We start from the raw sequence: 18,081 nt of genomic DNA, 5'->3' as shown, positions 1-18,081 counted from the left end.
TCAGGCTGGAATCCTAAAAGTCACCTCCTCTCACATCCAGTTAATCACCAAGCCCTGTTCTTATCTCTAATACTTCTGGATACTGTCTTGCCCATCTTTCTGTACATCCACCAGTCTAGTTCAGGTCCTTGTCTCTCTCCTGGACTATCCATAGTCTCTCCATGACTCCCACCTCTAGTCTTTCTCCTTCGAATGCATCTTCCCCACTTCTGCCAGAATGATTCGTTAAGAGTCCAATCTCAGCGTCTCAGAGTCCACTTAAAACAGGCCTTTGAACAGGCCTTAGAATTTGCATTTCTAACAAGTTCCCTGCAGAAAACTTACATTTCCATCCCAGACATACTGAATCAGAACCTGCATTTTAGCAAGATCCCCTGGTGATTTTTATGTATAACTTCCTGGGAACTTGTTAGAAATGCAGATTCTCTTAAAACCCATCAGGGGCACCTCTTCCCTTGCCCTTCTCTCCAGACTCATCCCTCTTGCTGCCTGCTCTTGGGTCCTGTATATACCACCCAATTTCTAGTCTCTGGGCCTTTCCTGTTCCCCTGCCTCTCTGCTTCCCCACCCCCCGGCTAACCCCTCCTCATTCTCTAAGGTGGGAGTTGGGGGTGGAAGGATGAGGTGAGGGGTTGGAAGTCACCTTCCCCCTCCAGACTGGGTTTGCTGTCCTTTCTTGGTGTTGTCACAGTACCCTTTCGCAATGACACCCGCTACCAGGAGCTGGGATGAATTTCACAGGTGAAGGGGTACAGTCTTCCACAAGACTGCTCTCACTTTAGACATCAGCCGCAAGCTCAGGGGTCCCCAAGCCATCCTCACTTCTGGTCAGCTGGCTAGAAAGTCAGGGGTTCGATAATTCACCAGAACAACTCAGAACTCAGGAAAGTGCTATACTTAATGATTTGAATTTTATTGAAGCAAAAGGATACAAACCCAAAGCAGCCAAAGGAGGAGAGGCTTAAGGTGAGGGCTGGGGGGATCCCAAGCCTGAAGCTTCCATCAGCATCTCCCTGTGAAGTCAGGGTGTCATTCTCCCAGCACATCCCTGTGTGATGATGTGTGGAATATTGCCAGCCAGGGAAGCCCACTGGAGTCTCAGTGTCCAGAGTGTTTGTTTATTTGGGTTTCATTGTGTAGGCATAGTCCCTGGGTGGCACAAATGGTTTGCACTCAGCTGCTAATCTAAAGGCTGGCTGTTTGAACCCACCCAGTGGTACCATGGAAGAAAGGCTGGGCAATCTGCCTCCGCTAAGATTACAGCCACGAAAACCCTATGGAGCAGTTCTACTCTGTAACACATGGGGTCACCATGGGTGGGAATCAACTTGATGGCAACAGGTTGGGTTTGGTTTAATGTAGGCATGAATAATTGATCATTGGCCAGCTGATTGAAATGAGTCTTCTGCCTCACTCCCCTCCCTGGAGGGTGGGCTGATAGCACAGGCTGAAGCCCCAACCCTCTAGTTCTGAGGCTGGTCTTTCTGGTCAGCCTCCACCTTCATCATCTCAGTAGCATAAATATCAGGGGCCCACAATGAGTCACCTTATTAACATGGGGTCCACCATGCATAACAAGGACTCCTATCACTTGGGAAATTCCAAAGGTTTTTTTTTTTTTAGAGTCTACTCCCCAGGAACCAGAGACAAAGGCCAGTAAAATGCATTGTTACACACTTTTGCATATGCCAGTCACAGAATCAACCCCTTTGTGTCCTAGTTTGCTTGTAAATCAGGCTCTCCCTGTAATACGATCCCCTTGAGGAACTGTCTGGGTATTTGGGTCCTCAGTACCTAGCACCTGAGGCAAACTTAGTGCTCCTTACATGCTGGTTGAGTGAACGAATGAGTCAATGAATATATGTAGGTGGATTTAGTTCAACAGGTATAAAGTGTTGTTTGTTGTACACAGGGCACCTTGCTAAGGCTTAGAGACTTAGACCAGAAAGACATGGCCCTGCTCACAGCCTGACCTTCTGTTTTAGCTGTTAACTAGCTTATGAGGGTTTTTGTTTTGCTATGATTATTTCAGTGGAAAACAGAAAACCTAAATTTTTTAAAATAATTATTTCAGTGGAAAACAGAAAACCTAAAGGATATGGACATCTGTTTGGTGATCTGTGGTTATGCTAATGTTGAGACTTTTAAAGTGAAGAGATATTAAGAATAATCTACATGGACCTAACGTTTGGATTTATCTTCTATACTCTTGGAAATGCACTAGCTATAGAAACATAGAAGAATATTGAATAGACGGCCAGAAGAATGAACAAATCTGTCTTGGAAGAAGTACAGCCTGATACTCCTTAGAAACAAGGATGGCAAGACTTCATCTCATGTACTTTGGACATGTTATCAGGAGGGACCAGTCCCTGGAGAAGGACATCATGCTTGGTAAACTAGAGGGTCGGTGAAAGAGAGGAAGATCCTCAATGAGATGGATTGACATAGTGGCTGCAACAGTGGGCTCAAGCGTAACATCGATCGTGAGGATGGCGCAGGACCTGGCAGTGTTTTGTTCTGCTGTACAAAGGGTTGCAGTGAGTCACAACAAACTCAACAGCACCTATTTACAACATAGAAAAGCCTACTTTTCTTATCTCTCAGAAAAACCCTCCTTTGGAGAGGCTGTTTCTTCTCCTATGCCTGTATGTCTTTCCCTGGCTGAATATTTCTGGTTTTTTTTTTTTTTTTTTTTAATCCTGAAGTCCTTAACCATTTGGAATGCTGTTGCCCAAAGCAGCTGGAGAAGTAAAATTCTTTTGGGAAGGAAGGGACCTGTGGGCAGGCAGCCTCACTCTTCCCAGATACTCCTGGCAGCAGTTGTCCTCATGCAAAACCCAAGTCCTCAGGATCCTAGCGGATTGACCCTGCCAGGGTGGAGAGGCAGATCCTGGACCTTGCCGGATTAAACCAAGGCTTGGCCTTACCCACTGTGCATCCACATCAGTCTGAGGACACGTTTGTTCTGTTCTTCAGCGTTAATAAGAACAAACTTTGACTCTTCTTAAACCCATCATGAGACTCAGTGAAGACCAGTACTTGCCCTGTAGAGGAAGGAAACAGCAGGAACATGTTTTTGGGTTGCTGGAAGAAGTGGATATAGGTTCACGACAAGTGTAGACACCTCCGCAATACTTGTCTGTCTTGGGAGTCCTGTGGACTGCAGTGCCTGGTGTGAGAATTGGAGCTGGTGGGAAAAAAAAAAGGATACGGTGGACCTTTTTTTTTTTTTGGAGTATTAAGATTCCTATCTGTTCATGTTTAAAATTCTTGAAGTGAAATTTCAAAGAAAAAGGACAAAATGGAAATTTTTTCTATTTTTTACCGTCGAAATTAGATTTTAGAAATCCGGAAGTAAGTCGTTAGACCCGAGTCTGATTGTATCCAAAGTCGGTGCCCTTTCTGGAGCACTATCCATGGTCTGAATTTTATGTAAAGATAAAGCAGGTTCCAAGGACAAAGTAACAAAAAGCGTGCCTTACTTAGGAGGTCATCAGTGTCTTGGGCGACAACAGTTAAAATAAAGGGATTCGTGTGTTTTGTGTCCAACCACCCACTGCGGTTGAGTGGATTCAGACTCATAGCGACCCTACAGGACCAAGAACTGCCCCATAGAGTGTCCAAGGAGCGCCTGGGGATTTGAACTGCCCACCTCTGGGTTAGCAGCCACAGCACTTAACCACTAGGCCACCAGGGCTCCCCTATTTTGTGTGATGACTGCAGGCGTGCAGGAAGGGAGGCGGAGAGGTTGGGCAGTCAGGGGTCCCCAGGGTGTGGGAACTGAACCGTGTTCTTGTGTGGGATGTTAGCTCTGCACAGCTGGCTTTCCCTAAGCGGAGCCACGTGGCCTCCATCTTGGCCCAGCAGAGCTGTCCTCTGTGGGGGCGGGACCCTTACAAAGCGCACCCCATACCCGCTGCTGTCATTCCGACCCTATAGGACAGAGCAGAGCTGCCCCACGGGGTTCCCTAGGTCAGTGGCACCACTGGGGTGTGCCAACGCCACCCCTGGCTATCCCCAGGGCGACCCCGCTATCACCCCGCTATCCGCGGCGACCCCGCTATCCGCGGCGGTGGGCGGGCCGCACCGCAGGGGCCGGGGCCTCCAGGGCAGTGTCGTCACTAGGGTTGGTGCGAGAGGCGGGCCCTGTGCCACCATTGGGTGAAGAGGAGGGCTTGCCATTGGCCACTGGGAGAGGGGAGGAGCTGCAGGGAGCTGTGGGGGCGGGGCCGGAAGGGGCGGGGCCACACGGCAAGGCCCTCTGTCCTGCGCAGATACCAGGGGAGGCTCCACCTGTGGGGCGGGGTTTCCTGCTGGTGGCCCCGCCCAGGGGCGGGGCATGAGCTACGTCACCCGGTGACACCAACCCCAGCACCGCCACTGCCTGGGTTCTAGTCTCTATGGAAGCTGCGGCTGGTGGATTCGAACCGCCCACCTTCTGATTAGCAGCCGAGCCTTTAACCAGGGCTTCCCTCCTGAGCGCAGGCTGGCTTCTCAGGTGTATGGTGTCGTCAGGGGAAACGTTCAGAGAAGGGTGGGTGTGAGAGGCAGGAGTCACCTGAAGTCACCTGGAAAGCTGGGGAGGATGTGGGGGCCCCACGGGAGCGCGGTGGGGGCAGCTCCCTGGCCGCCCAGGTGGAGACCCGCCCCCGGGGCCTTAGGGTAGAGGGCAGTTCCAGGCAGGGACAAAAGCAAAGCTGAACGGATAAAGCAGAACTCCAGAAAATGAAATGGAAAGGTGACTTTTTATGGAGCCACCAACTGGGTTTATTTAACTTAAATTATTTACATCTTTATTCTTAAAGACGGGCTTATGTCAGGTATTAAGTCAGCAGGTAAAATATAGAGCCATAAATATTTTAAAAGGCTAAGTACGAATAGGTGTAGTTAGTAATTACCTAAGTAAAGTGAAATGTTTGCAAATGATTTCAGGTGGCTTCTGTTTGAAATATTTACTAGTTCCCCCGCTAGATTCAAGACTGCTTCCCCAAAAAACTTCATTTACGTTTCTTTGCCAAGTTTTTGTCAGGGAGTAATACTTGAATGTTTGTTCTAGAACTCTGGATTACAGTCTTTACTTAGAGTATTTTAAAATGTTTTAAAGTAATCTGAATGAGCAATCAGCAATAGTTCTGAAAACTTGCCAGGTCAGTGAATTAGGCTGCGACATCGGAACCGGGAGAACCCGGGGACTTTATCTCCTTGAAACAAGAGCCTAAATGTCAAGGAGAAAATCTAGGTTTTTCTTTCTATTTAAGCAGCAGAAGTAAATAATATGTTTTGCTTATGCAACCTTTTTATTACAGTTCAGTATTATAAAAGAAGGTTGCTTGTTGAGCCAAACATTGTTAGAGTAGAAATTTGTAGGGGAAGAATGAATTTAATTTTAAATGTACTATATTCATTTCAGAATAAAAGCTGCTAAAGGCTATACTTAGTTTTTTGGGCTTTGTTCAATGAAGCAGCTATTAAGAAAACAAAAAACAAAACAAACCCGTTGCCGCGGAGTCGATTCCGACTCATAGCGACCCTATAGGACAGAATAGAACTGCCCCATACGATTTTCAAGGAGCGCTGGTGGAGTCGAACCGCTGACCTTTTTGGTTAGCAGCCGTAGCTCTTAACCACTATACTACCAGCAACTATTAGGCCTGTCTTTTTGTGGTGTGATCTCATTTTTCTTTTAAAATTTTAATTTTTTTACACTACAGACTCATGTTTGACTGCTGGAGATGCACCTGGTGCCAGAAAACTGCAAATAACAATTGTTCTTCGCCACAACACTCCAATGAGGCCAAAAAGGAAGAAACTGATCATCAGATCGACGTATCTGATGTCATCAGGCTTGTTCAAGATAAACAAGAGGTGACAGCCACAACAGCAGGTAAGGGCATTGGAGGCTTTAAACCTCGTTTTGATCCTGAAGGTCTAACTACTAATCAGACTCGGGAGCCCTGTTTTGGGCTGTTCTGGTACTTTTAGGACTTTGACTTGTCTTAGATCTCGGAGAATAATCTCTTTTAATATATGGTCTCCCAGGTAGCATTCTGGAGTGGTAACTGATTTAGTGCAGGCTCTAAGTTGAGACAATTTGTCTCAATGTATTACATGGTCATTTGGCTTCGTGTTGGTTATTTAAGTGAATAATTTAACATAAGGTTGGCTGGAGTTAGAAACAATGAGAAATGTTTTTTGGGGGATTTTGAATAAAGCACAGTACTCTTTAGGGAGAACTATGAGCAGGCTTTGCTTTACTTTTTAAAAACAAAAGAGCTGTTATTTAGATTTGATGTGTTGTCATATTAAGATGGTGGTGAAGCTCTTGCCGGTTAGGGACTCAGAGGCCCCTGCCTGAAACGACAGGATTAGCAGATCACAAGGGTGGTGAGGACCTCAGGTTCCCGGGGACAAGAGTCAGTTTCAAAAGCTCAGCCTGACCTCTTAATCCAGGTCAGTGTGGTGTTTTTCCCTCTGTCTCTCAGGCAAACCGAAAGCTCTCCTTGTATCGCTTAATGGAAGGAAGTTGCTGCCCCCAGCCTCCCCACCCCCGTTATTATTTTTGTCTGTGTTAAATTATTTATTGCTGCTCCTTCCTAAACTGAGCCCAAAGGTAGAGCGTTCACTACACAAAGCCAGCGAGTGCTCGTAACCACTCCATGTTGTTGTTAGTTGCTGTGAAGTCGATTCCAGCTCGCGGTGACCCACGTGTGCAGAGTACAGCTGCTCCATAGGGTTTTCAAGGCTGTGACCTTTCGGAAGCAGATCACCAGGCCTGTCTTTGAGGTGACTGAGTGGGTTTGAACAGCCAACATTTTGGCTAGTAGTCGAGCGCTTAAGCATTCGTGTCACCCAGGACATCCCAATAAAGGTGTATTTGACTGTAGAGGGCTGATCTGGGACTGCTAAATACCCCCATTAGGGCTCCAACAGGAACCGAGGCAATCTTTCAAAGCAAAAAAGTTAGAGGCACACCTGAGAAAGGCTTTTGATAATTCTTTCTTATAAAACATTTTTTTTAATTTTGTGGTAAGCTATATATAACATTAAATTTGCCATTTTAACCATTTTAAGTGTATAATTCAGTGACATTAATTACATTCATGGTGTTATGGAATCATTACCACTCTCTGTTGCCAAAACTTTTCTATCACCCCAAACAGAAACTTAGCACCTGGTAAGCAATAACTCCACACTGCTCTCCCCCCAGTCCCTGGTAACCACCGATACGTTTTTGTCTGAACGCATCAGAGCCTGGTGGCACAGTGGTTAAGAGATTGGCTGCTTACCAAAAATGTCACCAGTTCGAATCCGCCAGCTGCTCCTAGGAAGCCCTATGGAGCAGTTCTACTTTATCCTGTAGTGTTGCTTTGAGTTGGAATCGACTCGATGGCAGGGCGTTGGGTTTTGGTTTTATGCGTTGGCCTATTCTGGATATTTCATATACACCTGTCTCAGTCATCCAGTGCTGCTGTAACAGAAATACCACAAGCGGATGGTATTCGCTCACAGTCTGGTAGGCTGCAAGTACAGATTCCAGGTGTCAGCTCCAGGGAAATGCCTTCTCTCTCTGTTGACTCTGGAGGGAGGTCCTTGTCATCAATCTTCCCTGGACTAGGAGCTTCTGTGTAGGAACCTTGGGTCCAAAGAATGTGCTGTGCTCCTGGCACTGCTTTCTTGGTGGTATGAGATCCCCAACTCTCTGCTTGCTTCCCTTTCCTTTTATCTCTTGTAAGATAAAAACTAGTGCAGACCACACCCCCGGGAATCTCCCTTTACGTTGCATCAGTGTTGGGACCTTTGTAAGGGTGTTACCATCCCACCTAATTCTCATTAACATAAAAATTACAATCACAAAATGATGGGTAACCACACAATACTGGGAATCATAGCCTAACCCAGTTGACACATGACACATATTTTGGGGGAACACAATTCAATCCGTGTCGGCATCACACACACCCATTGCCATCGAGTCGATTCTGACTCCTACAACCCTACAGGACTGAGTAGAACTGCACCCTAGGGTTTCCAAGGAGCGGCCTAGCAGCCGAATGCTTGAACTGCAGCACCAGGGCTCTGTGTTTCCTGTGAGTGGGATCATACAGTGTTTGCCATTTTGCATCTGGCATTTCGTTTCATGCAGCATGTTTTTAAGGTTCACCTGTGTCATAGCGGGTATTAGAACTGTATTTTTCTTTATGCTGAATAAGATTTTATTGAATGTATAGATAATTATTTCTTGAAGTTCTAAATTTGGAGCTTTTTTTTTTTTTTTTCCTGTGATCTAAGCTAGCCATCAAGAAAATTGGCGTGGACTGTTAGGACCAGTTGGGTAGAGGCATAATTCTAAGAATTTATATGTAAAAGTCCTCAGGTGCTGCAGCCCAGTTTAGATCTCACGTGCTGCATCCGTATTTCCGTCCTGTTGTGTGTGTTTTGGGAAGAGATATAATTGCACTCTTCTTTGGACTTATAGGGTTGCTATGAGTCAGAGCTGACTCAACGGCAATAGGTTTGGTTTGGGTTATTTTGGGACTCAGCATCTGTGTGTTTTTGTTGATAAATATTGAAATTGGTGACTGTCAAGTCTCTTATAAATTCCTTCCAGGCTCAGAGCCGCTACTTAGCTTAAAGGCTCTTCCTTGTGTAAAGATGGGGTTGGTTATTTGAACTTGGCTGAGTGGGTAATTGCGCTTTGACGTAGTCACCCCAACGAGAGTCTGTTTTTTAGTTTTGTATGTTTATATTTTTTTGATGTTTTGATTTGTTGTCAGTTCCTGTTATGGACTAAATTGTGTCCCCCCAAAATGTGTGTTAACTTGGCTAGGCCATGATTCCCAGTATTGTGTGGTTGTCCACCATTTTGTGATCTGCTGTGATGATTAGTCTTGTAAATCCTGCCTCTGTGATGTTAATGAAGCAGGATTAGAGGCAGTTATGTTAATGAGATAGGACTCAATCTACAGGATTAGGTTGTATCTTGAGTCAATCTCTTTTGAGATATAAAAGAATCAAGTAGAGAGGAGAAGGACCTAATTACCACCAAGCAAGAAGAGCCAGGAGCAGAGTGTGTCCTTTGGACCCAGGGTCCCTGCACTGAGAAGCTCCTGGATCAGGGGAATATTGATGACAAGGCTCTTCCCCCAGAGCCAACAGAGAGAGAAGGTCTTTCCCTGGAGCTGGCTCCCCGAATTTGGGCTCCTAGCCTCCTAGACTGTGAGAGAATTTCTCTTTGTTGAAGCCATTCACTTGTGGTATTTCTGCTATAGCAGCACTAGATAACTAAGACAGTTCTCTCCAAGTGACTGCTGGGCCCTGGTGAACAAGAGGCTGAAGTGTAAAACTCTGAAGTTTGCTTCTCCATTACGGGAAGTGCTAGGTCTTTTCAGTGGCCAAATATTCTTTTCCATTGTGCAGTTCACTCTTCTCAGTTCCCTGATGTTTCTTTGAGAAACCAAATGAATAATAAGACAGTTACTTCAATACGACAGCAAGAAGAGGAGAGGGTTGTTGAGAAAATTCTGTGCATGACTCAGTTACAGTACTGCCTATTGTTACCCTGCCCTACAAAATGGGAGCTTAAAAAGGTAGCAAGTAGCTGAAAGGAATATATAAAGGAAGGCAAATACCTATTTATCATTAACTTTTTTTAAGTTCTTTTTTTTTTTTTTATTGTACTTTAGGTGGTTTACAGAGCAAATTGCTTTCACACTAAACAATACACATATTGTTTTGTGACATTGGTACATTGGTTGCCAGCCCCTCGACATGTCAACACTCTCCCCTTCCCAACCTTGGGTTCCCATTACCAGATTTCCTGTCCCCTTCTGCTGTCCCACCCTTGACCCTGGGCTGGGGTTCCTATTTAATCTTATTTTGTTTTACGTGCCTGTCTACCATTTGGATGAAGAGTGAACCTCAGGAGTGAGTTCAGTACTAAGTTAAAAGGGTGTCTGGGGGCCGTACTCTTGACGTTTCTCCAGTCTCTGTCAGATCAGTAAGTCTGGTTTTTTTGTGAGTTAGAAGTTTGTTCTACATTTTTCTCCAGCTCTGTCCAGGACCCTCTCTTGTGATCCCTGTCAGAGCAGTCAGTGGTGGTACCCAGGCACCTTCTAGTTGTGCTGGACTCAGTCTGGTGGAGGCTGTGGGAATTGTGGTCTATTATATCATTAACCTTTAAAGCTGGAAGATCGTCTAGTCGTAGAGTGCTCAGCCTTGCTGCAAGTTAACACCTGGACCTACTCGGAGCACTGGCATTGGTGTGCTGTAAGTTCCCTGGGTGGGTCTGATGTGAATCAGGTTTGAGGAGTACTGATTTAGCCTCACCTACTTTCTAAGTTTGAGAACCTTTATTACTAACCTGGTTGTTCTGAATCATTTCTTAATTTGACTACTTCTCCCCCAGGCTGAAGACTCCACTATAGTGGTGATTAAAAACACAAGATTCTAGGGCCAGAATGCCTGGGCTCCAATTCTGGCCTTGTCACTTACCAGCCATGGGAGTTGGGGCAAGTTATTACACCTCTCTGTATCTCTGAGACATGGATGACGGTGGTGTCATTCAAATAGGACTGCTGTGAGGACTTTATATGTGTCAAGTGCTTAGGAGAGTAGCTGGCTCAGAACAATCACTCAATATGTCTTACCTGTTGCAGTCCAGTCAATTCTGACTCATAGTGACCCCGTGTGTTATTGAGTAGAAGTGTTACATAGTATTTCCTTTGCTGTAATCTTTATGGAAAGATTGCCAGGCCTTCCTTCTGCGGTGTCACTAGGTGAGTTTGAACTGACAACCTTTAGGTTAGCAGTTGAGCGGAAACCGCTATGCTACCTAAACCAAAAAAACCAAACCCACTGCCGTCGCGTTGATTCTGACTCATAGCGACCCCATAGGTCAGAGTAGAACTGCCCTGTAGAGTTTCCAAGGAATGCCTGGCAGATTTGAACTGCTGACCTTTTGGTTAGCAGCCGTAGCACTTAACCGCTAGGGACCCAATAAGTTAGCTGTTAATAATATCATTATCTTACAAGGGACAGATTAGTCCAAAGGACAAAGGACCACATCTACCATGGCCTCCACCAGACTGAGTCCAGTACAACTAGATGGTGCCCGGCTACCACCACCAACTGCTCTGACAGGGATCACAATAGAGGGTCCCAGACAGAGCTGGAGAGAAATGTAGAACAAAATTCTAACTTTCAAAAAAGACCAAACTTACTGGTCTAATAGGGACTGGAGAAACCCTGAGAGTATGGCCCCTGAACACCCTTTTAGCTCAGTAATGAAGCCACTTCTGAGGTTAACCCTTCAGCCAAAGACTAGACAGGCCCATAAAACAAAATGAGACTAAAGGGGCATACCAACCCAGGGGCAAGGACTAGAAGGCAGGAGGGGACAGGAAAGCTGGTAATGGGGAACCCAAGGTGGAGAAGGGAAGACTGTTGACATGTCGTGGAGTTGTTAACTTATGTCATAAAACAATATGTGTACTAATTGTTTAAAGAGAGACTAGTTTGTTCTGTAAACCTTCATCTAAAGTAGAATTAAAAAAAAAAATAATGTCATCATCTAATTTACTCTTAATCTCCTAATTTGTGGACCATCTCAGATTGTCCCATGAGTCCTGGAGACTTGGAAGGCAGCTTTCTTCAAACCTTGGACTCTTACTTTAATAGTATAAGTTCTCTACTTAAAAATTCTCAACAGAAAGATAGAATGGCCTGCAGTTATGAGATGGGCCTGAGGACCACCACGGTGACCTTTTCCCACCTGAGGGGAGGCCTTGCTTTCCTCCAGCCACTTCTTTTCTTCACAATTACCTGTAGTTCTTTTGCAGTTTTCTGTCCCAGCTTTTAGTGTCCTACTATTTTAAAGATCCTTGGGGCTAATGAAACCTGTTTGTATCAGAACTTAATTAAAAAAAAAAAAAAGAATTAAAAAAAATCAATATTGGTTTTAAAACCAATATACGAATTTATGCCCGCTTGCCCCAGACCATCTTTGCTCTCTTGTTTCAGTGAGTAGACTAAATGTTAGAAAGGACTAACAGCCATCCAGTTCAACTTCAGAATTCTGAGTCAATAGATACTTGTCTTCACGAAGGTCACTTGGTGGCTTGGAAGTGCTGGATAAACACTGATAAGCTTACTTTCCAGCTCGTTTGGTGCAGTCTATAACCCTTCTGTTTACTTTTGGCTTTTCTTCAACCTTCTTCATTTCAGCATACTACCATAACAATATATTTTACCAAGTTGTTTCAGCCACCTCTGCAGTTAACTGTTTCAGGATCAGATATGGGCAGGCCTCAACCTCATTGAACACACTGCCTGAGGCAGGTTTCCTGTCTGTGACCTTGGGAGGTTTCCTATCTGTGACCTTGCCTGGGCTCCCTTTATTTCAGAGCTTGTCCAAACACCCATACCCATTGTCAGCAAGTTGATTCCGACCCGTAGTGACCTTATAGGACAGAGTAGAATGGCCCCATAGGGCTTCCAAGGCTGTAGATCTCTACAGAAGCAAACTGCCATGTCTTTCTCCTGAGGAGTGGCTGGTGGGTTTGAACCACCGGCCCTTTGTTTAGCAGCTGAGTGTTTAACCGCTGCGCCACCAGGGCTCCTTTTGGGGTGTGTAGCCTTTTGTAAATAAGGAGCCCTAGTGGCACAGTGGTTAAGCACTTGGCTGCTAATCAAAAGGTTGGTGGTTTGAACCCACCCAGTGGCTCCGTAGGAGAAAGACCTGCCGATCTGCTCCCATAAAGATTACAGCCAAGCAAGCCCTATGGGGCAGTTCTGTTCCGTCCCACGGGGTCATCATGAGTTGGAATTGACTCGACGGCACCAAACAACAAAAGCCCTTTGTTGATTTGGTGGAAATGCATCTTCACAGGACTCTGGCTGGGTCTGAAGGTGAAAAGGAAAAGGTCGTCGCTAAAATCACCTCACTGTGGTCTCGGGAACACGTTTCTTTGCCGGGGTGTGCCCCCTTTCGGACCTCTGTCAGTTCTCATCTGGACTTTGGAACAACCCCTTAGCTGCATTGTCCACTAACCTGGGGTCTCCTCACCTTCAATCCATCTTCACCATGATCAGAATTGTCTTCCTAAAATGAAAATCCCATTGGATGCCTCTTCTGCTTAAAAATTTCAGTGGGTCCATGTTGCTTACAGAATAAAACCCAAAAGGCTCTGAACCTCTTACTGCCAATCAGGGTTTCCTCATGTGGTGTCTTGCCTTAAAAGCCCTGGGATGTCTGGTCTCCCTGCACTTTTTAACGTTCCCCAAACACACCCGGGTGCTTCTTTGCCTCCGTGCTCTGATCAAGCTCTTCCTGACTTGTGGAGAGCTTTGTCTTTCTCCCCCACTCCCATCATCCTGACATCTCCCCAGGACACACAGTTGCTACAGCTCTGTCAGTAGCTCCCTTCACCTCCGTGACGTGCTCCTGCTCCCTTCTCCAGCCTTATGTCTTACCGTGTACCTCACTGCACACACATGTACATACGTACACACATATCTACACCCACATATACACACATAGACACAGATACCTACACACGTATACACACATACACACAGATATCTACACACATATACACATGCACACAAATATCTACACATATCTACACAAACACATACACACACACATACACACATGCGTATATGTATCTACACACATATACACATATACACACGCATATCTACACACATACACACAGGTACCTACACACATACGCACAGATATCTACACATACATATACACACACAGATATCTACACACACATATACACAGATACACACAGATATCTACACACACACACACCGTGCCTCTGCGACTTGCTCCTGACCCCTTCTCAGCCTGTGTCTTACCACGAACCTCACTGTCTGCACTGCAGCCATCCTGAGCCCCTCAGTGCCCTAATTGCACGGAGTGCTCACCTCTGTGCCTGCAAGTGCGGCTGCCTCTGCTGAGACCCCTTCTCCGCTCAGCGAATGCGCCTGAGCCCATGCTGACCCAGCCTGGGAGATCGCTGCCCCTGTGCACACCCTTGTCATGACAGACACACAAATACACATACACACACATACACACACATACAGACACATATGCACACACAGACACACAGACACATGTACACACACATACACATGTACACTCACATGCACGCACACATACACATACACACAGAACACACATACACAGACACACACATACACTCATGCACACACAGATACACATACACACGGATACACACATATGCACACACAGACACACACATGCGCACATATGCACACACAGACACATACACACATACACTCATATGCACACACAGACACACACACATCCCACCCTCCACGCCACCACAGAGCGTGTGGTGAGCATCTAAGTCCCCGAGTGGAGACCCAGCCACTGCCACTGTGCGTTGCCTGCACTGGCTGTCAGCGGCTGTGAAATCCAGGCACTTTAGGTAGCCTGGGTCTTACTTCCAGAATGCTCCCGATTTCTGGGGTGGGGTTTGGGGGTTGCTGGTTGCTGTAGAGTTGATTCCATGTGTGTCAGAGTAGAACCGTGCCCCGTAGGGTTTTCCCTGGCTGATTTTTTGAACCATCAACCTTTTGGTTAGCTGTGGAGTGAGTTAATTGTCGCACCACCCAGGGCTCCTGGGTAGGAGGGTAAGCAACTTTGTGAGAATGGGATGTGAGGATGTGAGTAGAGGGGTGGGAGCGAGTCTCCTGGGGAAGACAGCCCATGTGAGTGGGCCTGAGGGGATGGTGGGTGAGACGCTTTGCTGAGCGTTGCCGAGTGGGCCTTGAGCTCCCTTTAGGAATACAGATGGAGGCCCTTGTCCTGAAGAGTTTACAGAACCAACACATGTACACAGTACAGCTTAGTCAGGTGAGTTCAAGCTTTTTTAAAAAAAGCTTTCCCTCTGTCTTAGTTGCAGCGTTTACATCTGAATGCCTGTGCTCTTATGATATAAGACTCTAAGGGATACCTAGGGGTCTGGGGAGCTGGGTGAGGGTCAGAAAAAACCCAGGGAGCAAGAGGGGCTTGGGCCCAGCCTTAGAAAATGATGTGCCAATGTCATTTACGTTTTGAGGAAATACTCACACAGGGGTTTTCAGCAACAATGAACTTGAGCTGAAGTTGTATTTTAGGAGAGGTGAAAATGACCACAGGAAGCTGGTACGTGAAAGGAAATCGCCTTTTTGATTATCACCGGTGTTTCTGTGTGGATTGTAATAAAAATTAACAGGAAAGGATTGAATGCTGTGACTGCATCCTTCTCAGGGAGTTGAGCGCTCACGAATCTCATGGCTGACTTTAGATGGAGATGGTGTCTAGCCAGGCTCCCATCTGTTCAGCATGCGCAGCGCTGGTCATTGTACAATAACAATTGGCTGGTTTCGTTGGGAAGATGTTCTTTAATAATCAGTTAGACATTGGACTTGTAGTTTCCTGGTACTTTGTGTTCCAAAGCTCGTTTAATTGTTTTGGGAGATCCGTTGCTTTTTTCCTTGTGTACCATCTAATGTTGTAAAAATGAGAAGAGGTGCTTCCACCAGCCAGCTACATTAAAGAAAAAAAGGTGTGACATTGAGAAAACAGGCCACCAAGCATCTTTTCAGGCCTATCTTTATAGTTCTACGGGTCCCAACTGGGGCATTTTCACAAGATGAAAATATCATTTGAACAGAAGGAAATGGAGCCTGCAGTGTTGTTATAAGTGATTAACTTCTCATTTTTAACCTTTCCTGATACCTCCACATCTCCTTTACTTGGACTTTTGATATTATTCAGAAGGCTAGCAAGAGCTCCAGTTTTGTTTTGTTTTTGTTATTTTTGGAAAACGTGTTCACTGCACATGAATTTACAAACATTTGGAGGAAAGCTGGTGTGTTACTAATTAACATTAGAAGCACGGTTAGTATTCTGATTTCAGCTGCCAGTTGGGTAAGAATGCCCTTAAAAGGACAGCACCGGGCTTCCTGTGGGCATAGGCACTGTGACCCCTTTAGGTAAACCTCCAGGTTCACAAAAGGAAGCCCTAAGTGTTTACCGGCTGGCAATTAGAACCCACCCAGATCCACCTCGGAAGAAAGGCCTGGTGATCTGCTTACAAAAGGCCACAGCCACTGAAAACCCCATGGGCGCGGTTCACCCTGACAACACGGGGTCGTTGTGAGTCTGAACCATCTCTGCGGCAGCAACTGGTTTGATTTTTGTGTTTTCATGAGAGAGGAGGCTCAGGCTTAGTCTGCATGGAAACCCCGGCTGGCTTCCCCTGCAGGCCTTAGACGTTCTCAGGGAACTCCTCAGGCCCCTTGAGCCTCCTATGACCCAAGATCTCCTGGACTGATTATTTCAAGTAGAATTGACTTGGGTGTTTTTCATCTTTTAATTGAAAATGAAGGTGACGTATTACCTAAAACCAGGAATGATGACCTTGAGCTGCTGGGGAAACATTTCTGACGTGTACTGAAGATGCCTGGAAGGGAAGACCCACGACCAGCTGATCTCATGAGTGCCCCACCCTAGTCTCTCTGGCAGCTGCCCCCCTTCAGAGGGGACTCCTGGTAGCACAAGTGTTTCATCAGAAACTTGGTGGTGTTTCTGTTTAACTGTGTGCTTTGTAATATATGCTGTATTACTGAAGTGATATTTAAGAACCGTCAAACTTTCCTCTGAAGAAAGTGTGTTTAATATTATGTAATCAGTGGAGAACATGATTTCATTTCACTACCAAAATACCAAACACAAATATTATTTACATGTTTATCGGTGGTTCTCTCAGCTGCCTTCAGTTGGATGACCTGCATAGCTGGGTCTTGCTTTGTTTGAGCTGTTCCCACTGCAGAGAAATTCTCTTCCTCCGTCTTGACAAAATCTCTTTGATTCTCCTAGAATCCTAGAATCCTGAGTGACCCACCCAGGCCATCTGCCATTAGGTGTCCTTTTGAACCTTGAAGGAACTGTTGTCCTGAAGTCACCATCAGGTCAACCAGTCGCCTAGCAAGCAGCTTAGCAGAGACCATCTGGCCTTGGGTATTGGAGCAGGAAGCCCAGGGTCTGCCTGGAGGAGAATGTGTGGCCCGGCCTTAGTGACTCTTTCTTTAGCGCCTGGAACCCTGCAGGCATTCTGAGGCGTCCCCTGAGAAATTAACGTAACGGCAACCTCTATAACCCACTTCCACCGCCCCGGCTTCCAGAGCACCTTCCTGGATGGTTTGGTTTAGACACTGCCGGATTCCAATCCTGTCTGTTCACAGTACATATATTCTGCTATGCTCATTTTTGGTGTTCCTCTGAGCATTTAGGTTTTTGACACTCTTGTCTTGCCCCACTTCTTGGTGAAAATCCTGCCCATCTGTCATGGACAGGCAAAAACATGGCCTTTTTCATGAAGCAATCCTTATGTGACCCGGGCTCTTCGTAGCTCTCTTCTCAGTGGTTTTCTAGTCCTTTTACGTGCAGTTCTGACCTAGCTCTTACTGGTTTTCATCTTTTGCAAGCTGTGTTCCTGCCTCTCTCTAGAGGACATTAAGCAGCTTCAGAGCAGGGCAGTATCTCTTTTTACCTTTGTGTCCAGGAAAGCGTGGCTTCACTGCTGGTGTACCCAGCCTGGGCCAAAGCCGAGCAGAGCACTGACCCCCTCGGCCTTCTGCAGGGGCTTGGGACAGCCCTGACCATTACCCCGGTGTTCTGTGCAAATATTTTCACTTTTGGGTGCATATCATGAAAACATTTGGGAATTGCTGCATTAACACATAGGACAGTTGATCTCTGTATTTGCTGAATTGAATAGTAAATAGTGCTCAGATGGCTTGGAAATAATTCTGTTAGTGAAGAGAAAGCATTCCATTAGAGGAGCTGGAGAAAAAAATGAGAAAAGCAGAAATTTTCCCACCTGAACGTTAAACTGCACACCAGAAAACACTATGAAGATTTACAAGGCAAGGACAAACTAGAAAAAAAATTGGAACAAGATAAAAGGTACATCCTTAGATATCTGTGCCTCTTTACAAGCGGAACGAAGATGGACAACTTGATAGAAAGCTAAGTGTAAAGCTTGCAGAGAT

General features: G+C 45.9%; 1 protein-coding gene across 3 annotated transcripts in view; it reads left to right on the top strand.

The window, feature by feature from the left end:
* The window catches only part of MCF2L (MCF.2 cell line derived transforming sequence like), a 337,829-nt gene that overhangs the window by 7,506 nt on the left and 312,242 nt on the right, over positions 1-18,081 (top strand). For all 3 annotated transcript variants that reach the window (XM_023553207.2, XM_023553208.2, XR_010319082.1), the window contains one exon: positions 5,715-5,887. In XM_023553207.2, coding sequence (XP_023408975.2) covers positions 5,719-5,887 — 169 coding nt within the window. In that variant the 5' untranslated portion in view covers positions 5,715-5,718. Of the gene's footprint in view, positions 1-5,714; positions 5,888-18,081 lie in introns of those variants that run through there.

The sequence above is a fragment of the Loxodonta africana genome, chromosome 23 (genome assembly GCF_030014295.1).
Source record: "Loxodonta africana isolate mLoxAfr1 chromosome 23, mLoxAfr1.hap2, whole genome shotgun sequence".
Taxonomy (NCBI): domain Eukaryota; kingdom Metazoa; phylum Chordata; class Mammalia; order Proboscidea; family Elephantidae; genus Loxodonta; species Loxodonta africana.
The sequence above is the reverse complement of the archived record's forward strand: the minus strand, read 5'-3'. Positions and strand labels throughout refer to the sequence as shown.